Source organism: Neolamprologus multifasciatus, chromosome 1 (assembly GCF_963576455.1).
Source record: "Neolamprologus multifasciatus chromosome 1, fNeoMul1.2, whole genome shotgun sequence".
Lineage (NCBI taxonomy): Eukaryota > Metazoa > Chordata > Actinopteri > Cichliformes > Cichlidae > Neolamprologus > Neolamprologus multifasciatus.
In genome coordinates this window covers 31,330,937-31,354,918 of record NC_140439.1, presented here as the reverse complement: position 1 = coordinate 31,354,918, position 23,982 = coordinate 31,330,937, and the positions used below count along the sequence as shown (strand labels likewise).

At 39.0% G+C, this 23,982-nt stretch overlaps 1 protein-coding gene across 2 annotated transcripts in view; it reads left to right on the top strand.

Annotated features, from left to right (window-relative positions):
- The window catches only part of adcy7 (adenylate cyclase 7), a 79,288-nt gene extending 55,306 nt beyond the window's left edge, over positions 1 to 23,982 (top strand). Inside the window, exons 7-27 of one of the 2 annotated variants that reach the window (XM_085168508.1) lie at positions 1,436 to 1,547; positions 2,716 to 2,843; positions 3,175 to 3,333; positions 3,437 to 3,569; positions 4,116 to 4,304; positions 4,709 to 4,746; positions 8,362 to 8,421; positions 9,963 to 10,037; positions 11,571 to 11,637; positions 11,746 to 11,843; positions 12,029 to 12,113; positions 13,602 to 13,739; positions 13,901 to 13,942; positions 14,154 to 14,359; positions 15,725 to 15,827; positions 15,927 to 16,085; positions 17,822 to 17,968; positions 18,106 to 18,213; positions 18,330 to 18,444; positions 22,155 to 22,279; positions 22,695 to 23,982. In XM_085168508.1, the coding sequence (XP_085024634.1) occupies positions 1,436 to 1,547; positions 2,716 to 2,843; positions 3,175 to 3,333; positions 3,437 to 3,569; positions 4,116 to 4,304; positions 4,709 to 4,746; positions 8,362 to 8,421; positions 9,963 to 10,037; positions 11,571 to 11,637; positions 11,746 to 11,843; positions 12,029 to 12,113; positions 13,602 to 13,739; positions 13,901 to 13,942; positions 14,154 to 14,359; positions 15,725 to 15,827; positions 15,927 to 16,085; positions 17,822 to 17,968; positions 18,106 to 18,213; positions 18,330 to 18,444; positions 22,155 to 22,279; positions 22,695 to 22,841 (2,434 nt within the window). In that variant the 3' untranslated portion in view covers positions 22,842 to 23,982. The remainder of the gene's footprint in view (positions 1 to 1,435; positions 1,548 to 2,715; positions 2,844 to 3,174; positions 3,334 to 3,436; positions 3,570 to 4,115; positions 4,305 to 4,708; positions 4,747 to 8,361; positions 8,422 to 9,962; positions 10,038 to 11,570; positions 11,638 to 11,745; positions 11,844 to 12,028; positions 12,114 to 13,601; positions 13,740 to 13,900; positions 13,943 to 14,153; positions 14,360 to 15,724; positions 15,828 to 15,926; positions 16,086 to 17,821; positions 17,969 to 18,105; positions 18,214 to 18,329; positions 18,445 to 22,154; positions 22,280 to 22,694) is intronic. The other variant, XM_085168517.1, reaches the window with a different exon arrangement.

The following is a 23,982-nucleotide window of genomic DNA, read 5'->3' as shown; positions in this document are numbered from 1 at the left end:
GCCCCCCTTTGTTTTACAAGAAAAATGTTCGTGCCACAACCCCCCCCCCCCCCGAGCGTGCACGCGCACACGCACACATCCTCCAACCACACACACCCATATTTTGCTCCATTGCGGTTTATTTCACACCTCAAACATTTAGTAAATAATTAAGCAAATACAAGTAATCTGCAATAAATTACAGGTAGTAAGAAAATAAACTACTAACTCTTTTACGCTACGTCCGCACCTACACGGGTATTTTTGAAAACGCAGCTGTTTCGTCCACACGTAAACGGCGTTTCGAATCACCGAAAACTGAGATTTTTTTTAAAACTCCTTTTTTGCGTTTACGTGTGGACGAGGAATACAGAGCTCGTCATGCAACGTCAAAGGTGTGTGCCCTTTTTCACGTCACGCTGTGCGCCACGTTATTGTTTACATGAGATGAATTGCAGAATGGCAGATAGAGACAAAATACTGTTAATCTGACTATCTTCAGGTTTTACAGCTTACATATATACAGGCAGTTACTGTCCCTCCATTTAGAAAGGCCGAGGCGTCACGGTGTGATTATTTTACGTGTAGTTGGTTTTTTTTTTCCCTGTGTAATAATATTCAACATTGCAATCAAATCAAAAAATGCCTCTCTGTGCAAAATGGGTTTAAAAACATGAACAATTGTGGGATACTGTTTGTCTGTGATTTGAACCGGAGGACAAATCATAGCAGGTACGGCCTGATATTATTTGTATCCCGCTGTAACTTTACTGTATAAAGAGCTAACATCTCCAAAAGGGTAGGAGTAGTTAGTCATTACAACAAGTGTTTGTGAACTAAAAATCAAGAATGTGGGATACTGTTTGTCCGTGATTTGAACAGCCCAGTGTGTGCTCCCGACAAAGGGAAAACCAATTCTGCAGGGGAGACCTACCTCGGCACTTGTGCAGGTGAAGCCAAAGGGAAGATATGCTTCATCATATTTTCTAGTCTTTGGCTTAGAATGAAGTTGGCTTGGAAACATATTCAGCGATGCTTCATCTCCTGCTTTGCGTTTCTGTAGGCGCCCCATGCTAACAGTGTCCAAGCGTTTTGTTTTTTTCCCCCCCTTTTCATACCGCACGCCCCCTGCCATGGCTCTGCGCCCCCCCTAGGGAGCGGGCCCCACACTTTGGGAAGGTCTGGCTTAATTAGTGGGATTCTTGTAGTTTCTACAATCAAAACATCACCAAACAATTAGAATTTTGAGTTATTCAGTCAGGACCACTGTAGTATTAAAAAAAAGTTTGACATCAGATGTGTCATTGATAAAGTCAGAAGCATGTATGCATGGAAACTTTGCCAGCTCTAAAACCTATTTTGTTTGATAAATGCTTGTTGCACATGTTGAATGGGTATTCTTTCATTACATGTGAATATTTTTGTGTTAAATGTTCGTTCACTTAATATCTTTCAGCATTCTGTATGCAGACATTGTCGGTTTCACCCGACTGGCCAGTGACTGTTCTCCCAAGGAGCTGGTCATTATGCTCAATGAACTGTTTGGCAAGTTTGACCAAATTGCCAAGGTGAGTTAAGACATTAAATAAAAATAGCTTTTATATCCAAGTGTCGAATGCCCAAAGGTAATAGGTTGCACAAACACAAAACTTCCATTGTTGACAAATCTCAAACACACCAATTTATTTAGCCATGCTAGCAAACATGCTAACATTTCAGCCTTGTGGAAACAAAATAGAGATCATATACTGTACATCAGCGGACCCCCAGGCCACGGACCGGTACCGGCCCGTTAGTCGTTTGGTGCCGGGCCGCGAGAGTTGAGGCTCGGGTGTGAAATATATGGTTTTCAGGGTTTTTATTGGTTTTTAGAGTTATTTTTTTAATCGTTTTAATCATTAACTCAGTTTCCCTGGGTCTTTTCCCGTTTGTTATGAATAAATCTTCTTTTTTTGGTACTGGTACTGGTTTTATTTTGTTGTATTTATCCGCGACACCTTAAAGGCCGTGAAAATATTGTCGGACATAAACCGGTCAGTGGTCCAAAAAAGGTTGGGGAAAGCTGCTGTACATGCTGCAATCTGTCAGATGATTGGCTTAAAACAATCACATAGTAAATCACTTTCTAATCTCATATCACCCTCTTAAAAATATGCAACAGTAAGTATAATTCTTAAAACAGAGTAGTGCGTTTACAACTGAGGCTACAAGTTTCATCATAAACATTCTGTATCTTTGTATATATCATTGTTTGCAGTTTAAGATTGAACTCCTCTCTGACAAAGCTTAGAAAGATCGCCCCCTCTGGCAGGAAGAGTTACATGCTCAAGACCAATTATATGAAGATGCTAGGGGAGCCATGTTTAACCTCATGATAGTGTTTGGCAATACCATACTCCACATTTCCAGTACAAATGGCTGTTTTATGTTCTGAAAGATGTTGTTTTTGTGCTTTCTCCAGTATAAGCTTGACCACAGGGGCATTTCTGGGCCCATTTATATTCAACTTGCACTTCAGTATATGCTTCTTAAAGCACTGTTGGCACTATAGTGAAATAATCTTCATCTCAGAAAATCAGGGTCTGACAGCTGAAAAAGGAAACACTCACTAATTTAGGTCTGACTGAGGCACTTAAACCCTAATAGGCAAAGCTGTTTTGTGCAAAGTGGCACATTGATTTTTTTATTTATTTATTTTTTTGTGAATGACGTATCCGTTTTTCTCATTCTTTAAAGGAAAACGAATGCATGAGAATCAAGATCCTCGGAGATTGCTACTACTGTGTGTCTGGGCTGCCGGTGTCACTGCCTAAACATGCAAAGAACTGTGTCAAAATGGGTCTGGACATGTGTGAAGCCATCAAGTAAGTTTTTCTTATAACAGTCACTTTTAGCTGTTTTTAACGTACAGTTATTTTCAAGATAGATTGTGTAATGTTTAAATAACCAGGATTTATGCATTAATTATTTATGAAGAGTTAATGTAATGTGTCAGTGGAAGGTATATTAAACTGCGTGGAAGGTCTAAGGTGAACATTTTTACCGTTTAAAACACAGAAACGTATGGTAGAGATCCACTAAGAGACACACACATACACCCTTGCAGTGTTATTGTGTTTGGAATTACTGAAAATATAGAAATAATTAAATAAAAGAATGAAAACGAGTTTTTGTATTTCTGCAAAACTCCTTCAGGCAGGTACGAGAGGCCACAGGAGTGGATATCAACATGAGAGTTGGGGTTCACTCGGGCAACGTGCTCTGTGGTGTGATTGGACTTCGTAAGTGGCAGTTTGATGTATGGTCACATGATGTCACTCTAGCCAATCATATGGAGTCAGGAGGCCTTCCAGGGTAAGGAGCACAACCCTTTTTACCTTTTCTTGTTTCACATTTAATATCGACTCTTAAAGTTGAAGTTACCAGATTCATTCATTTATTTTTTACATTTGGCCAGACGTGTCCACATAACAGAGGCGACTCTGAAGCACCTAAACAAGGCGTATGAAGTGGAAGAAGGAAACGGTCACCTCAGGGACACCTACTTAAAAGAGCTCAACGTCCGGACCTACCTAGTCATTGATCCACGGGTAAGCTCTAAGTCCATATTCCTAAAAAACACCGTTTGTGAAGGACGGAGAGAAATCTTTAGTATTTCAAATGTCTACTCATACAGATAACTGCTGTTAGGATTTTGAATTTTACTAATAAAACAATCATATTAATCATGTAAATCATTTTTATATATTTCACTTTGTATTTTAAACAATGTGTTTGTTTTTTTTTAAATTGGATGTTGCTTGCCATATGTCAAAGAACAATATGTGTTGATATTTTAACCCAAAAGTAATTTTTTAAGCTATATTATACTCACCAAATGCTAGCCACGGTACCCTAAAAAAATACTAATACCCACTATACTTTTGGGTGTTTGTTTCTCACGACCTCAGCAAACGTTTTTCCTTTTTTCTCCTTGGTGTCTCATCTTAGGTCAGATTTGTCACTATAAAGAATACTGCATAAATGTATTTTCTGTTGCAATTTTCATCTCTTTTTGAGCCGATGGGATGGATTCTTTGAGCTATTCGTACATGATATTCACTATCAAATCTTTGCATGTTCATCTACATCTTAAGTCTAAGGACTCCTCCCTGAACAACCAAAGGGCCCCCAAACCTCGGGTGAATGATGGTCTGAAGATGCGAGCATCTGTGCGTATGACCCGCTACCTTGAATCCTGGGGGGCTGTCAAACCTTTCGCCCACCTGCAGAACCGAGAGGGCTTCACACCAGACACGATTGTCAATGGCAAACCACGTTTCAAGGTAAGGTCGCTGGATTGTACACCGTGGTTTATTTACATTATTATCAAGATGACAATGAAAGAGTATAAAGTTGTTGTTTTCTTTGTGGCTTAGAATGGGATTATTGTGAGGTTGACCATGCACACATACCTGCTTGGTCAGCATGCGGCAAAGGCAATGAGTGTGTATTACGCGATTTAGCAGAAGGGGATTTTAATGTTATTTCTGAATGTGATAAGTAAAGGAAATCAAACATCAGAAAAGCTTATTTTTACTTTCAAAGCATTGAATTTTTAAAAAAGCTTTAAGAAATCAAGAGATTTAAAAATTGATTTTACATGTCTTTCATCAAAACTAAGGAATCATTGTCTTGTGAGAACATTTCCAAACAAATATAACTACAGTATTATCCTCATCTTTTTCAGGATATTCCTTTGCGACCGAGCTCCAAGAACCCTGAGAGGTAAGACGAATCTTGAGCTGCTCCAGTAGCTACAGAATTAATTCACACATGACTCAAACACAACATGAAAGTTGACATGGACTAAAAGCTTTCTCACACAGATGCACGCTGGCTTTTACAACCAACCTACTCAGTAGCATCATTAAGACAACTGCCTCAAAAGAAAAAAGTTTCTGGCCAGCAAATTTTCCATGCAGGACATTCTTATCAGTCCATAAACCCTGAAGTCTTTGTAATGTCTTTATTAATACTGTATTATATAAGACTATATTGAAGCATTTAGAAGCATATTATAGTTTAACATCTTGCAGATGTTACATCAATGACTATATTCAGCTATACTTATGGAGATTAACATAATACCCAAAATGTATGCATTTCTGAAAGATCTGAGATTTCAGAGTCATTTTAGATGATATCTAAAACACCAAATAGCATCTAGTTTGTTATCCTCTAGAGTAACTTGCTGTGAGCGTACAAGCAGCGTGCTGAATATGTTCTTCTGTGTGTGCTGGGCTTTTGGAAGAGGAATATGGTACCATTCTTGTTTGTTATTCTAGCTGCTCAGCAGCCCTGAAGTCCTAAGACATCTAATATTGATTTTGAGCCTTGTGCCTTGCGCACAGAGATTTCTCCCAATTCTTGGCATACTTTTATGATATTATGTACTGTAAATTATTTGACAGTCAGCGTTTCACAATTTTAGGTTATTCTGAAATTGCCCATCTTTACCTCTGAGAAACATCCCCTGTTTAAGATGCTATTTTTATACCCAATCATGTTACTGACCTGTTGTCAATTAACCTAATTACAGTTACTTTTTCAGCCTTTTGTTGCCCCATCCAAACTGTTTTGATTCGTGTTACTGCCATCACATTCAAAATGAGCTAATATTTTTCCTAAGATGGAACACAAGGGCGTAGATTTGGCATGGACGGAAGGGACATGTCCCCAGCAATATCCAGCGATTATTGAATTGTCCCCACCAATAATTTTTGGTGGGGACAAAACAAAAACAAAACAAAAGAACCAATATAAATAAAAAAAAGCGATCTGTCAACGTCTCATTCACCCAGCGGTGCAGAAAGAGTTAAATTACGTTCTCTACTGGGGTCCTATATCATGTGACAAATATGGCCAATGTGATTGGCTGTGCCTTTCAGGGAGCTCTGTTTAGTTTTAGCAGCGGCAATCCTGCGCTGCGAGGACCTGCAAGGAGGACGATGGCAGCAAAAATAACCTGGATATAAGAAAGTATTTTTCAAAGAAACCTGTAAGTCACTTAAAGTCAAGTTCACTCATAAAATCTGTCCAGCATAATAACGTTACAGGCTATGCAAGGTAATACATGCCCCTCTTATTACTCTTTCTGGGTTGCAAAATAAACTTTAAAAAAAATTTCAGGCGAGAATGTAGCTGTGCAAACTTCCAATATCTGAACCTGGGAGAACAGCAAACTCCCGGCACATCGTTTTAGGCTTTGGCCCACATCAGTCTAAAATTGTATGTAACCATGAATAACGTGTTACCATGGCCACCAGGAGGGACTGGATAGTATAGATGTAAAACAAATATGCCAGCAGTTTATCTCAGTTAATAAGAGGAGAAGGCATGTGTTTTTGCTCCTTCACATAGTGGACATTGAGTTGTTGTGTGGGACAGCAGTAGTCCATGTCTGTTGCTGTAACAGTAGTTCATGTTTAGAGTAAAACATCCCAGCTCACTGACTTGATCGGGGCAATAGTGCCTAAAATGTTGCATAATTTTGCTAAGAGATCTTTTACTTTGTGGTCATCTTAGACGAGTAGTTTTATGGACAAAAACCACCAGGTCATTCAGTGTTCCCTTAGTGCTAATGTGTCAGAGATGTTGGTGTACTGTAACTGAAGTAATGATGTTAAGTCCTTAAAGTCATATTCTTTTATTGTCATGACTGTATTTTAAGGTATTTTTATTTTTGTATGATATCTGATTTATATGGAATATGGTTGAAGTAAACTAAAGTAAAAAATACTAACTTAATAGTAACTTAACATTATATAATTCACATATAAAACTATGAATTGTAATTTTAAATGGTTTAAAAGCATGTAGAATAGCATATGTAGGCAAGTATATTTCTCCTTTTTTTTTTTTTTTTATCAAGAAGCAAAGACGAAAAGGAAAAAAAAAGAAACAGGGCAGGGTTCGGTGGTTGACTCATCCGTCCCCACCAATGCCACAACCAAATCTACGCCCTTGATGGAACACCTTCTCAGTTTGGACACATGATATGATTTCTTTGGGATTTCTTTCTTATTGTGGATAAAATGAGATCTGTAAATGACTGCATTCTCTTTTTACATATATTTTACAAAGCATCACGGCTTTTTTGGAACGGTGTTGTAAATAGCAGATGTAGTAGCATTAGTAGGTCACTTGATATGTAACACAGATGTCTGATGGGCAGTTTATGCTCACTGTTGTCATGCCTTGCCAAAAATGATATAATTAATGCTTGCAAATGGTGTTGTTTTTATTTTTTGCCCTGTCTTGCACTCTTTGTTACCAGTTTTTGTCGCTCTGATGCACAGTCAGTCTGAAGGCAGGTTGGTCTCTATAAGAATTTCAAGAATACATCAGTCTTGAAGTGTAGAGTTTCCATCTTGGAAATCCGTAGCGAGAAATTGCTGAATGTTTTTATCATTTAGGAGAAAACTCCTTTGTGTCAAGCATGAGTATAAATGTTTATGGTGCTTTGATAACACCAAAGTTCATGCCAGCTTTGACTACAACTGCCATCATCTCCTGTTAGCGTGGTGAAGCAGTTTTTTGGGGAGCTTCCCCTTTTTTCTCAGCACCAACACTTATTATTTAGGAGAAAACTGCAGTGCGTCAAGTGTGCTTCAAAAGCGAGTATAAACGTTTAGAGCACTCTGATTAGGTCACAGCTCTTGCAAGCGTAACTACACAATTAGTGTTTGTTGATTGGTACAGATTTAATATTTCTTAGAATCACAATGATTCTGTTTCATGGAAGCAAAAGCAGTGATCGAGGATTCGATTTGACTAACAAATAGAGATTTTTTTTAAAGCTGTGCTGCAGTGGCAGTTATTCCTGCAGAGGGGTAGGAGTTCTGAGCAATATGAGTAGCCCTTCCACTAGCTTTAAATAATGCATAACCAAATTGATTGTGGTCATAGCTTTTAATGGTTAATTCTCTCTCCCCATCTGGTGAAGGCAGAATGAAAACAGCAAAGCTACTGATCAGTGGGCAGGACCCGCCTACACAAAACAGTGTGGGCTGAAGTAATGTGATTAGAAGAGATAAGTGTGATCCAAGTGCACAAGCATTCCTTCCTGAGAGTGTGTAGGTTTGTTGTATCGCGGAAACTGTCAATTTCATTCATGTATTCACAGTCCAATAAGGTTGAGGCTGTCACAGTGAAATGATCTACACGCTTTTAATGACACAACATGGTAGATTATACTGATCTCTGATTAAAACTGACAGTTGTTATTGCACTACGCTCAATTTTTATCTTAAAATGATTATAAATCCTGTGGTTTTTTTGGCTCTGCGCTGCTCTGTTGTGATCGATGTATATTTGTGTTTTACTGTTGGACCCCGACAGCTTTGATGAGTCTCTAGAAGAGGCATTCTCCTTACCCGCCCCGCCGCTCGGCAACCCTAAGTGAGTGGAGCCTTCACGGCCCGCAAGGTCCTCAGTCCTTTCAGTGCAGTAGTTCTCAGCCTTCCAGCTTATTCTCCCCAACAAATGCCTCACGTGCGCTTATGTAAATGCAGACTACAGCGAGCTGAGTTTTACTTTAAATGATGCACTTGCCATGTTTTGTTTTGTTTTCCCAGTCCCCTGCAATCAGTTCGCTTTATGCAGATAACGAAAGAAAAGTTTTAAAGGGGACCTATTATGTGTTTTTATATATATTTTTTTATTAAAGCTGTCACTTTTTACTCATGTATGTTATTTACACATATAAAAACAGCCTTTAAAATTCAGTATGACTAAACTTCAAACACGAGGAACAAAATAAGAATTATTTAACAATTATATTGTTTTTTTTCTTTTGCTCAGCTCACTCACTTATGTTCAGTAGTAACAGTAGGCTAAATCGTAACCATTTGTGCTCTCTCTGTGTCTTTCTTGTTGTACTGGAAATGACATATGTGACATATCTGATATCATACATTCTGTGCCACTTGGGAGAGAAGCTAGCAGCGTTGATTTGTTACTCAGTTTCATAATTAAGTGTGCAAGTTTTTCAAAATCTTGAGTGTATAATTCAGTTAGAATACTTGACAGTTGTGAGCACAAGCATAGAAGCTTCACCCACCTGCCATTCAAGCCTTCTGTTTATGAGGGGCCACCAATCGAAAGAAAGATGGCTGGAGATGGTAGGAACGTAAAACGGTGTGTACCAAACAGAGAATAACCTGAGGGGTGGCATCAAGTCCCAATATAAGATAATTAAAAAATGTTTTGAACTCATGCACAGCAACTTGAGTGTAAGAGTAAAAATTTGGACCCGGAAGTGAGCAGAATAGGTCCCCTTCAAATATTTTATATGCATTTTTATAATAATTTTAAAAAGATAATTACTCTAAGTTTGAATGTAATAATTAAAAGCAATGAAATGTTAAAAACTAGACCTCCAGGTTGAGAACTACTGTCTTAGCAGAGAACCTTGCTGTTCTAACACTAACCCGTGCAGTGGTGCAATACGTATTTTCTGACCTTTTCTAACTGCTGCCTCTTTGTAACAGGGCAACATGCGATCTCGAAAGCCCCTAACCTTTGTTAGTGGACTGACATGATCCTATTAACGCTGATCACCTACTGGGGCTTGTGTGGTAATCAGGGTTTCTGCATCTGTGTGAATGTTTCCTTCCTGATGTAGCAGGGGGGTTTCCGAGCAGGAGCACGACAGAAACACACCAACCAAATCCCACTGAGATCACCTAACACACAGATCTCTGCAGCATTACCGGCACACTCCCTTTTCATACAGTAACACTCTTGCAGGCACAACCTACGTTTCCCTTTTCTCACTAATGCTCAGAATGGCATTAACCAAGTGGCCTCCAACCACAGCTACACTGGACCAGAGTGACCCACATGCTTGATCTGGTTTTCCAGCATCTGTTCCAGTCACTCTACTTGTCTCTGTGTTTGTCTGTATGCCACTTCCTTATTGTCTCTGTTTTCTGGTCCAGGAAATCCCAGAAGACTCGGTTTGATGAGGAGCTGCACAATGAGATGACCATTGCCATAGACGAGCTCAGCAACAAGTAGGTCGATTTCGGTCGAATCACAATTTATGCAATATTTGTAGCATATTTGATAAAATATTGCAATGTGTTGTATTTAACAGGTTTAAAGGAATTGCACAGTGGAGGAAATCCTCTGCTGAATTGTTTCTGATCGAGGTTACATCTTGATCCTTGATGATAAACCTGACTAATTGTTTACTCTGTTGTTTCCCTGAAATTCTGGATTGGCTGTGTGACTGTTTCTATATGCCAAGATGTTGCAGTTTATTTGTATTCAGCTACTATTGCTTGGTTGTTGGTAATGCTGGTTGTTGATACAACCAACAAAATATTAAAATCCATTTACCCAATTTAAAATTCAGCGATCTGACACCAGCCTGTGTCACAAGCTTTTACTTGAAACCAGCAGCAGCTGAGGCCCTGTGTTGGTTTACCTGCATCCTCTCAGGTCAGGTGCTGATCAGAAGTGAGCACAGATGACAAATTTGTTCGCGTTTGGTTCATTTGGTTTGTGCTTTTGTGGTATAGATACCACAGTTTTGCTAAACTAGTCTGTGACAGAAATATTTGCACAAAACAAAAAGCTCATGGTGACAGTAAGAGAAACATTTTGTCACTGAATTTATACTCTGGTACATTAAAAGTGCATGCGTGGATCTGATGGAGCAATAGATTACAGATAAGGATTTAACTGTTATTTGAAATGACTGTGACTGTGAACTTTTAGACCTTGACTGACTGTGCAGATGTTTTAGATAATTAGTGAAGTTGCTGCTTTACAGCTTCAGATATTACAGATTAAAAATAAAGCTTCTCTGAAATCGGAGGCTGCAGCTAAAACACGCATATCGCTCCAGCTGTTGCGCAATGATTTCATTTCATGAAACTGAATGGAAATGATGCATCAATTTAAAGCAAAATGAAAAAGGTGATACAGTTTTTTTTTGTGTGTGTGTTTTCTACTGTTAATTTATAATTATGTGTATTTTTTTTGTTATCAGAGATGTTTTTGTATATGCACAACCATGAGTATACAAAAGGTTATCTAAGTAGATTTAAGAGCAAATTTAATTTGCCTTCTCTGTTCAGCACAGAAAGAAATTAAAGAAATAAAGAAAATTGTATAAGAATTGTTCTGCCCTCCTTTGAATTGGAGCCTTAATGATAAGTGAGCACTTAATACTTAAGCCATTGCACTGACCTCCACTTAAAGCTGTGTGCACTGTTTTTGTTAATCTTAGAGGTTAAAACATGCAGATTAAGTTAAGAGCCTCCGTAATGATCTGTGGTGTTCAGTAAAATTATTTGTTTATAATGAACAGAAATGATGACCTCAGTGTTTTTTCTTTGCCGTTGCATCAACTTGTTGCATCAGGTGTGATCCAACACAGAGCAGTGCAGCATGTGCCCAGTGCTCACCTTAAAAACAGTCACAATACAGAGCACCTGAAATGTAAATCTCATAGAAGGAGACGGTTAATAACTCACATTCCACCGTCATTCTCTGCTTTTCTTCTTCCATGCCCACTTACCTCCCTTCATGTGTTGCAGGCAGTGGTACAAGTTTGAAGAGAGCGGCTTAGCTCTGTGGTTTCTGAAGAAAGATCTGGCAAAACAGGTTGGTGAGATTTAATGTTCAATATAAATGACTGCTTCATCATACTTTTACATTTAGTCATTTTAATACTGAAAAAGAAACATAATAAGTGTCTTCCGCCTTTCTTAGTATCGAGCCCTGGATTTGCCGATGTTCAAACACTACGCCAGCTGTGCCACCTTCATCTTCCTCTGTATCTTCATCATTCAGATGTTTGTTGCAAGGGAGTGAGTATGTTTTAAGTTTTTCGGATATTTGAATATTTGTTCTTCTCATGAGCACAAACTCGAAGGAGGAACAGTTTTTTGAGCATTTGAAAAAGGTTTTAAAGCACACGACGAAGACTTTTTTATATTTAGAAGATGAGCTGGAGATTGATGTTATTTTGTTTTTTCATTCGTGTCTTCCTAAGGCGACAGAGACTGGCGGTGTTATTTGGAGTGCTGTTTTGTGTGCTGCTCCTGGTCCTGGCGATCTGTTACGCAGGTCACTTACAGGTTTGTCCATTGATTCACATTCAGTATCTGGTTATTTGAGTGATTTAGTACAAGATTCTTTTCAGGCCCCATTTGTAGAAACCAGGAGAAAAAGCCTTAATGACACAACAACTCTTTCATGCATCTTTACAGTAACATCTAAAGCCAAGCTGGATGCTGGTCGAGCATCAGTGATAAACAGTTTCTCGTTTATCTAGAAACACATTTTAATATTGTATATTCTTAACACACAGGTGGTTTGCTGAAGACATTCAATTTAATTTCCTTGTGCATGGGAAGTAGAAGTTTAATGTTAAATTCTTTATAGACTTTTTTTCAACACATGATGATGATGATGATAAGGATAATTATTATTGTTATTACTTTGTAAAAAAAAATGTTTAATTGTCCAGTAAGTACATAAATATAATCAGAGTTGAGGCACTGTTTGATTGTCTGTATTCCTTTTTTTATTTAAAATAATAAAAAAGGATGCAAATGCCTGAACATACATTGAAAGAGTAATTGTGCTTCAGAGAAACTGCGTTTATGAGATTAAATTGAAACCCAAAATTTCTATTTTTAATGTTTTATATTCGCAGCGTTTTTAAGAAAATGCCAAGGGGATGGGACAAAAATGTCACACAACTTTCCATGTTTCTTAACTTGTCAAGATATAATACAAAATTCCTGCGTGGATGACTCCTAAATTCAAGTCCAGTGCAAATGCAGTGCTTAATTAATTAATTAATTAGAAAAACAAACAAACAAGAAAACACAAAGATTTTAAAAATATGTTTAAAAAAATGAAAATGAAACAATGTATTAGGCAAATGACAAACTGAATTCATGTTTTTATACCCAAATTCGGCACACTTGACTTCTCTTGGAAGTCAGAAATTAATCAAGCGTAACATTCATTGAAGTAACAATTTCAAAATTGGCATCTGAACCAAACAATAATGTGTTTTCCCTTTTTTTTTTTTCCTGTCTTTTTTTTATTTTACAAATTTGAAAACTCATGAATCGCTGTAATTATATATTGGCATTAAAAATATTATTTTGATTAAAGACTTTGCACATACTGGTGGATCAACCATTACAGAAACACAAGAATTGATTTTAGTACCCTTTAGTTACCCTGCCGCTAGCCCCCACCCACCCTATTGGCACAAGCAATAAAAGCATGAGTGAAAAGGACTTTTTGTGCGCACTGTGCCAGAATTAGATGATCTGAGAATGGAAACGTGGCATGAAAACTATCTCCTGCATTCACTGGGCTACAGCTTACTATAGACGCCCTACTGACTCTGCAGATGACATCTGACATTCTGTTCTGGACATGCAGTTTTTTTTGGTTTTCTCCTCAGACAGATTCCTTTCCTTGAAAGAGCTAGCTGTGATTCACTCATGCATGCTGTCTGCAGATAGCTGACTGTAAAAAAAGTCACATGTTGCTCGTACCTGTTTGATTGCATTTTGTCTTTTTTTCCCCTCACTTCACTGCAGCGCCTGTTTCCGGAGAAGCTGTCAGGTTGCCGGTGGCTGCCAGCTGTGTCAGAGGCAGTGGTTAAACGGCCGTTTGTGCGCCTCCCTCTGGCAACCATCACCACAGCGGTCATCATTATCATGGCTGTGTTCAACCTGGTGAGACTCTGCTCACATGTTGAAGGCTAAGACAGATCCATTTAGTACTCTGGTATTTCTAGCTGTGCTGCACTTCATAAATGTCACGCCAAGCTTTAAAGCATGTTGTCCGGTTGTTGCTTGTCAGTTGTTTATTTATTTGTTTTTCCACTCCCCTGCAGTGCTTTGACCAGACAGATAAAGACGACTACTCTTGCCTTCCCGTGAGTGATAGATTTAATCCCAGACACGATGGTGTATAAATAGCAGTATTACATTTTAGTGTAAAGTAGTGTGTATTAATTGTAGTTCTCCTAACAGTAAAAAAGAGTGTAGTGTTTTACTTGTTTGCATGCTGCTTATAAATTTGATTTAGGACATTATTTAGATTTGCTACAAGTCTAATTCTATTGTATCCCCTTTTCTGTCCCTCAGTACTCTGTCTACTGCTGCATCCTATCACTCATTGCGTGTGGAGTTTTCCTTCGGATGAGCTTTGAGCTTAAAGTGCTCTTTCTGACTGTGGCCTCCACGGCATATTACGTCATCATTATCAGCATCACGGATACATTCTTTGATACATACAGCCAAAACCTCAGCACCAAGAAGGACCTTGGAATCTACACAAATTTGAACGGCAGGTGAGACTGAAGGAAAAGGGTGAATCCCACAGCTTGTTGGGAAATGTATTATTTCCTGTTTTCACGCTGATGACCTGCAAATGTATCTACATACCTGTGGCTTGTGACCAGTGACGTTACCACACCGACAGCAATCACTTTTGTGTTGCTTTAACGATCTCTGTCAGATTCACTTTATGCCACAACTCACACAGGTAGAATTAGGCTGTTGTTTATTGGCTGAGTGAAGCACTGGAGACCATGAACTTTGGAGGACTTAATTCTTACTTTATTTACTCTCAGCTTTCTGAGCTCCAGCTCTCCAGCTACTGATATCTGTGGTTGTCTCACAGGAGTTTGTTTGTTTGTTTCTGGTTTGACTGAGTTGCTGCAGTTTGGCGTTCAATTTTAGCTTCATAATACTGTTTTGTGTACAAACTGTGTGCTGCATCAGGGACATTTGTTCGCACTATTTAGCCAAGTAGTTTCCCCCTCTATTTGCCTCAGTAGGGAGACTAGTGAATTAATAAAGTTGAAAGTAAAAAAAGCAGGATTTTGATTGGTGAAATAATCTTTTTGTTTAGATTGTGATATTATCCTGGATATGGTGACAGCCTTAATGCAAACATGCAAAGGTTGCATTTTAGATTGCATCTGCTAGCATCATGTTTTCTTTATCTGAATCAGCGTATGGCTGCAGTGCAGTAATATTTATCATATAACATCAGATCTACTTCAGCACAATAGTCAAGACCTGCGTCAGAGCAGCCAAAACATTATCAACGAGCAAATGGCTTAAATCGAGTAGTTCAATGAGAAAGAAAATGACAAAAGAGTCTAAAATATTATAACAATCCTCTCTAAAGTAAATTAACTGTAATTTCATAATGCAAAATAAAACCCAATAAAACAGGCTTAGTGAGTATGACAAAAGAAAAGGCACAGCAAATGTCAGGTGATGAGAAGGCGGTTCAGTGGAAACTGTTCTGATTGTAGTCTTTAAAAGATGGATGTAACCATAGTGACCTTACCAAGGAGTTTGGACTCATTTTGAAGCCTTAGTGTTTTATGTTGTGTTTTTTTTTTTTTTTTTATCTTATCAGAGGTTAGATTGCTACTTCTGGGGTGGTCTATCACACATCATACCATAATCTTAATCAGACAAATCAATAAAAATGATCTAAGGCACCAATATCTGCATATTTCTTTCTGAATACATGAATGAATTGGATTCTTAATCAGAGAATTATAGCAGAGAATTTTAGTTTACTGTTATGCCGCCTTATACTTTTAATCACTAGTGGTCAAAGTCATAACCACTGCAAGTTATTATTTTCCAAGTAAAAGTGGAGTCTGTGATTGGTCATGTTCTTGCTTGTCTTGCAGTGTAGAAATCCTGAAATGTTTAGGGCTGGTAAAACATCCCCAGTATATGAGTTGCATATACATCACACTTTTCCTGGTCACCATGTTCATCATCTCGCTGCAGGTAAATGACAGTTTTTTGTTTGCTGAATTATTTCAAAAAACAAAAAAAATATCTCTTGTGCTGATTTTCCTCTAAACTTGCCATTCCTGTGGATTACAGAACGAGTACTGCTTCCGCCAGGACTTCCTGCTAAAGAACAAGAACCACACAGAGCAGGATGAGATCGAGACGAGAGAGAACTTGAACCGCCTGCTGCTGGAAAATGTGCTGCCGGCCCACGTGGCAGCGCTGTTTGTTGGGGAGAATAAGAAGAACGAGGTGAGATTTCCAAAGTTGATTCTAGTCCCCTGGATGCTATGAAGGACTGGCGAAGAGAGTTAAAAACAAAACGCTCCTGTGAGATAACCTCCCATCATTACATACTGAAAGTGAACATGAACCAGGCGGCAATAATGTGACCAGTTATCTGAGGTCATCTTAAAAAAATAAATAAATAATTGTCATTTCCAGCATGTGGATTTTGGGTGTTAAAAGACTCAAAGAGAGGGACCTTTGAAACATAATACTGTACACAAGCAGGGTGCCAGCTGCTTACTCATCAGGTTTTCACTGACACTGAGAACAGGACACAGAAAGTTGTGCTGGACATATTTTAACCTCCTAAAACAGGGGTGGGCAATCTCAGTCCACGAGGGCCGGTGTCCCTGCAAGTTTTAGATCTCACCTTGGGTCAACACACCTGAATCACATGATTAGTTCGTTACCAGGCCTCTGGAGAACTTCAGGACATGTTGAGGAGCTAATTTAGCCATTTAAATCAGCTGGGTTGGTTCGAGGACGCATCTAAAACCTGCAGGGACACCGGCCCTTGTGGACTGAGATTGCCCACCCCTGTCCTAGAACCTGGCGTCCACATGTGTGGACATCACATTTTGGGACATCTAAACCAAAATACTTAATTTTTCTCTACAAAGGCCTGATATCCACTTGCGATTATCCACTGTTCTATCAAAATTTGAAACAAATGTCCTCATATGTGGATCTCATTTTTCTCAAAAACAAAAATTAGGTAAAATAAAAATCTGGTAATTCTTTGGTTTTACATTCTTTAGGTCCCAATCAGCCCAAACAGCAAAGAAAAATTAAACATGCATGCCATGAAAGAGCTCGGGTCTTAGGAGGTTAAAGTACAAAGTTCATCAGGAGTGGCTACAAGCGGAGATGCCTTTCAGTGTCTTGCTGCTTCATTGTTACACTGAGCATGAATTGCCCTTTCAGTGTTATCACAGTTAGTAGAAGTAACAGGAAGGTTTAAGTATCTAAAAGTAACAATCCCAATAATCTTCATATTGTCCTTGGTGAAACAATGCGAAAATGTAAAAACATGGCGGGGGGAAACGGCCAGCTCCTTAAGCCTCAATGCGCCAGAGGAGTGTGGGTATATAGAGGTGCTTTATACATTTCAATCATTTACTGCTTGAGTGTGACATAACCACACAACAGAACCCTTTTTGGAGCCATAATTGTGAAGAAGTGAAGAATTTAGATAACAGGCTGGCATGCTACTGTCAGCTAGGGGTGGGTTTTGATAATCGATTTATCGATTAAAATCGATTCTGGCTTGGATAACGTGATATCGATTCATTAAAATCCTGAATCGAGTTTTTAATATAAATTTATTTTGCCCGAAATGCCAGAATCTCAGGTGAAACCTCACAAAATTTCAACAACCACCAAACAGCTAAAACAGTAAATGAGAGCAGATACACGGATACCCAGCCCCACTATCAGCGATATGACTCTGCAGCTATCACAGAAAATCAGGAGTGGCAAGTAACACAAGCAAGAGATTTGTAGTTTGTAGTTTTTCTTTTTGAACAAGTACAGCATGGCAGTAATTGTTCAAAAAGAAAAACTACAAACTATATAAGCAGAACTTTATACTATAACTCTACAAATAGTTATAACTTCCAGATAACGTGGCTCCATACAACATAAAAGTAACATGTTGCCTGTACAAGCTTTATCTGTTGGTTTTGTGCTTTTCCCAACAGGACCTCTACTACCAGTCCTATGACTGTGTGTGCGTGATGTTCGCTTCGGTGCCGGATTTCAAAGAATTTTACACCGAGTGCGATATCAACAAAGAAGGTCTGGAATGCTTGAGACTTCTCAATGAGATCATCGCTGACTTTGATGAGGTCAGGAAGTCAAAGTCTTACCGAATATTTGTCTGAGATTCAAATGTCAGGGGCTAATCCTGAAGACCCTGGCATGGTTGGGATGATAAATGCGCGCACCCCTCATTTTGTTTGTTTGTTTGCCTCTAACTCAACAGCTGTTGTCCAAACCAAAGTTCAGCGGTGTGGAGAAGATCAAGACAATCGGCAGCAGTTACATGGCTGCTGCGGGGCTTAGTGGGTCACCTGGTCAGGAGAATAATCGGGTGAGGTAGTTACTACTTCAGAGCAGGGTCGGGCTTTAACTTTAACTGTTTGAAAGCAAGCCATGACCAAACCTCATAATTAGGCTGTGGACTGACATCACTTTTTGTTGTTTTAGGACAGAGAACGGCAGCACGCCCAGATAGGGATCATGGTAGAGTTTGCCATCGCTCTGATAGGCAAGCTAGATGGCATCAACAGACATTCCTTCAATAGCTTCAGGCTTCGTGTGGGTGAGTGTGCATAAACCTTTAATTCAGTAAATACTGCATTGTGCAGCCTCCATCTCTGTTAAGGCTGGCACAGGTTTCCTTGGTTACTCAGTACATGATTGGCATTCATGTACTGTTCTTGCAGTGAGAGTACTAGCATTCACTGACACAGGTTGTTAAAAGCTCATGCCTATAAAAATAGTCACAGAATTTGTGGAGTTGAGGCATTTTCTTCATGTTAAAGCAGTTCCCACTTTATATCAGGTTGAGCCATGCATAAATTACTCCACTGTAATGTGGTGGAGTATTTTTCCTAGTTACCCTAAAAAGAAAACAAAAACAATAGATCTCACAGAAGAACGTTATATGAGAAATATCATCGGCCATATCAAGTTCTCCCGCAGACCCTCTTTTCTTAGTGACAATCTGGGATTTAATGAAGCAATAATGCTTCTATTGTGTAGAGCTGAATAGGCTCTGCACATAATAAAAAGGACTCTGATCTTATGCCAGTTAACTTCCCCTTGCATACATGTAGGACTAGAAGAGTACATCATGCAGGGTAAAACATGTACATGTAAATATAAGCATTTCAATTGCATACCCTGCTCTGAGTTTTACCTTTGAAAACACTGGGGCTTTTTTCTGGATTAAGATTTTTAAGAGTTTTGCCTGGTTTGTAAATGTCGTTTTTGTAATGTCTCAAAATCGAGGCCCACAGGTGAAATCTGGCCCTTTTGTAACTTTGAATCTGGGTTCTTAGTAAACGTTAGCCTAGCTAGTTGTAGCTGTGATCTACACAGTGGCATGCATGCTGTCCACATATAAAACTAAGAAGCTGGCTCGCACACAGTGCAACAAAATGAGTGTTGATGCTGACTACAGAAAGTTTTAAGAGTGATTGGAGACGGAATAAACTGTCTTTAAAAGAGGGTCAAAAGATTGTTGCCACAAAGCAATTTTTGTTTTGCAGCACATTAATCACGTTAAAGAGACAACGAGCTAATGCCATGCCAAGGAAACTGGAATTTAGTGAGACTTGTGATAACCTAATGGGTTTTCATCCAAACTGTACTCAAACCTTAACGTCACATTTGTTTTCTTATCGGCAATAACTCGTTGATTATGATGGATCCTGAAGCTACTACCTCACCGACGTTCTGGTTTAAAAACATCGCTTTCAAACACCATCAAGTAACAGCACAGCTTCAGAAGGTCACAAAACTGAAAACTGTTACAACAAAATGTTCCTTTAAGTCTAATTTCAAAGTGATCGTGCTGTAAAGGAAAGTTCAGTTTTTGTGTGCCGCCAATTTCAAGCAGAAGCCTTGGGCTGTACAAGGATCTCCTTGTGCAGTTAAACAGGAGAGGTAAGATGATAATAATAATAATAATGGATTTATATAGTGCTTTTCAAGGCACCCAAAGCGCTTTACAATGCCACTATTCATTCACTCTCGCATTCACACACTGGTGGAGGCAGCTACGGTTGTAGCCACAGCTGCCGTGGGGCAGACTGACAGAAGCGAGGCTGCCATATCGCGCCATCGGCCCCTCAACACCAGTAGGCGGTAGGTGAAGTGTCTTGCCCAAGGACACAACGACCAGGACAGAGAGCCCGGGGATTGAACCGGCGACCTTCCGGTTACAGATACGCCACGGTCGCCCCAAGATGTGTAGGCAAACATGCAGAATGTTACAGATTCACCTCAGGATGTACTGGGTCCAGTACTATCAGTAACTCTCATATTCAGCTTTGTGAAACAGAGCCCATCATTTCAGGTACATCTTTTCCTTTTATTTTTACTGCATTCTATGTGGTTCTTTTTACCAATACGGATCAGTTACTATGAGCCACTTTAGTCCATCAAATAGCAGGAAGCGAATGTTTTACCCAAATATGGAGCCAGAACCTTTTAAAGAGTCTGACAAACATCATTCTCTGCTTTTTGTGTCTACAGTCCTGACATCTATGATAAAAACAATCAAAACATTTACATTTTTGGAGTTAAAAATGCACATAGTACAAACAGTGAAATTTTTTAATTGAGTGGCATCATTTTTCTTCATCAGTGGCTGTGTGCAACCACCTTAAAACCTCCTTTGTGTGTTTATTAAAAAGATATACATTCTCTTAAATGCACTCAGAGCCTGGGTACATTCATTGATTAGAAGATTTGTTTCCCGTTAGTCACCTAATGTTGTGAACAGCTTTGCACTACCAGTTAAAACAATAGTTTAAAACGACTGACGACAAGCCAGAATGAGGCTTGATGCCTGCTGAGAGCCTCGCTTCCAGTATCGACTCACCACACAATTTTATGAGTTTCATGTCGCTAGTGCTGGATTGGATTGGATATTCCAGAGTATTTTGGTCTATATAGACATGATAACAGCACACGGTTGCTGTTTCACCACATTCCTAAGGTGCTCTGTTTTGTTGAGATCTGGTGACTGTAGAAGCCAGTTGTGGAGTACAGTGAAATTATTGTCATGTTCGAGAAACCAGTTTGAGATGCTTCAAGCTTTGCGACATGGTACACTATCCTGCTGGAAGCATTTGTCAAAAGATGGGATCAAAAGATGAGTTGGTACTAAGAGACCCAAAGTGTGCCAAGAAAATTTACTCCATACCATTATGCCTCCACCAACAGCCTGTACTGTTGATACGAGGCAGGACGGATCCCTGCTGTTATGCTGTTTACACCAAATTCTGACCCATCTGAACGTGGCAGCAGGAATCAAGACTCATCAGGCCAGAGAATGTTTTCCAGTCTTTCTACCAAATTTTAATGAGAATCGTATCTTCACTGTTTTGCTTCAGTCTTCTGTATGTGAATGTATGCTTCACGTGCATTCATTATCTTTGTCATTAAAAACGAAAAGAATACATGGCAAGAAAACTGGAGTAGACTCCAGCCACCCCGTGATCCTGGATTGAGTAAGCAGAACAAAAATGAAAGGAAGGGGATGGTCAGAAAGATCAGAATAACAAGTGCAGACATTTCAGAAATATTGTTAACACTTAAATAAAATTAAAACCCAGTAGCCATGTTTTTCAAACAGTTCATATTATATTTTGAATCCATCTGATTCAGAATACCTGCGTATGCTGATTTGAAGCTTGTGTTTCTGCCGGTGCCCATAGTCTTGCATTTATCAGAGTTGGACAGTAGAGGTACCGTTTTATATTGGTTTAAAATACACCGAATTTCTCAATTTGTTTCATTTCAGTAGCGTGATCAGTATTGAAGTCTTTGCACTGAAACATCTTAATAATTACTGTGAACTTTTACATTTCTATCATGTTTTCAAAGCAAATCCTACACTGTTTTAGACTCACCATGTCTTTAAGAGCAGTTACAATATTGTCTGTGTCTTTTAGTCAGGTACTTCAGCATCTGCTGCACAAAAGCTTTTCTTTTAAAGATTTATGGGCCACTCAGAAAATTTCTGTTGTGGTCTAATGGCCTTGATTATAAACTGGTTGCAAACTAGCAGCACTGTATTAATGCATTAAAATGTTTCTTTTATTTCTTCCTAATATTTCGCCTTTTCTGGTACCTCTGATCCTCTGTCACCTCAGCCTTCAGTAGATGAAATATTTTTTATTCAGTCTTACATTTTCATTCTATTTTACCTCTATAAACACTGCACATGAACTTTACAGACTTTACTATAAAATACAGCATTAAACTTTAACATATCGGGGGGTTGTTTTTCTTCCACAGGAATTAATCATGGCCCAGTGATAGCCGGAGTAATCGGAGCAAGGAAACCTCAGTATGACATCTGGGGCAACACAGTCAATGTAGCCAGCAGAATGGAGAGCACTGGAGAGCTGGGAAAAATCCAGGTATGTTCTTTAAGGTCAAATGGTCAGCATATCTCAACATTTACAAAAGATCCAATTTCGAACTGGACTCGGGTTTTATTTTCCTTACCTATCTCAACTGCTGCAAAAATAAACTCCTCCTGTCCTTAACCAGCCACGAGAACATCCTCTGAGAAAACCGTTACATTGTTTCATTCTCTTCCAATTGCACTTTATGCTCTGTATCACATTTATTGGCAGATAAAAAGCTATTCATGCTTTAACTTGATAAAATATGTAAATTATTTTGGAATCAAAGCCATTAGCAGAGGCAAAGTGCCACCTGAGATGCGTATTGTTTAATGTAGTCACGGGAAAACGATTTTGCTGCAAGGAAGGTCTCGCATTGAATTTGGGCTAATCCAATTTCCTTTCCGTTTGCTTTGCCTGCTTTCAGGTAACAGAGGAAACGTCTGTCGTGTTGCAGGACCTGGGCTACTCGTGCGAGTGTCGCGGACTAATCAATGTGAAGGGGAAAGGGGAGCTCAAAACTTTCTTTGTGTGCACCGATATGAGCAAGCAGCAAGGTATGGGTCTGAGCTGAGGCCAGGTCAATGCTGCAAAAAGAACTGGGGACAAACTAGTTTACAGACTCCTGCTGGTCACACATGCGGACCTGCTAGCTGCGTTCCTGTGATGTTGCTGAATTAAGGACTTTTAAAGGAACTGCTTATTTGCTGTGTGGTGGATATTGCATTCAACACCCAGCATCTCATGGTTGGATCAGGAGATGACTGAGGAGATGGTCAGTATGTACAATCACCATCTTTTTCTAGTCACAAACACATTGACACAAGTGATCGATCACTTTTGTACTATTTTCCATGTCTGTAATTTTATGTGATAGAAAAAAACGTGTATTGTACTAAAGCCAAATGCAGTTGAGATTTTGGATGTCCATTTTGGTCTTTTAAAACAAAAAATAAGAGGGGGAAAAATCTCCAGTGGATTCTGTTTGAATCTGAATCTGAAACTTGTATGGGTTCCGTTTTGAGAGGCGATGGACACTGTTGCTGTTACTGTGTAATGAGCCAGACATAAATGTGTTAAGCTGTTTCAATGTCAGAAACCAGTTGTGCAGAAGACAGGGAAACTTCTCTTGCTCCCATCTATAGAAGTAAATCTAGGAAGCTTTACTTTGTGGCTGAACTGCAAATTCTGAAGCAGATTAAGATTAGGTTTCCATCACTTTGCGGTCTTTATGTGACCTTTTAGGAATTCCAGCTGTGCAGTTTGGCCTTAGGAACAATAATTTAATATTAAGATACGTACTGTGTTTCAGGAGGAAATACATTTTCTTTATGTATGCCATCTGTGTAAGTGTTTAATCTGCTCAGAAAAGAAATCCATTTTCAGCATCTTTGCCTGCCTGTCTCCATATATGCTGCGATGAAGGGTATCTGTGACGCTCTCTTCGATGTCCTCGATCTGTGTGATCTAACAACCTGCCTGCTGTGAATGTTTTTTCTGGATCACTTTCTGTGCCTCTGAAACTTGTCTTGTGGCCTTATCTTCTGAGACCAACATTTTGTCTGTAATTGTGGTTACATAATATTAACAACAACAATAATAATAATAATAATGTACTGGCCTTTCCGTGAACAAATGTGACATTGACTTTTGTACAGTTACAGAATGTAATAAATGTTTTAAGTCTGCAGTTTGTCACGCAGTGTTACACAAGA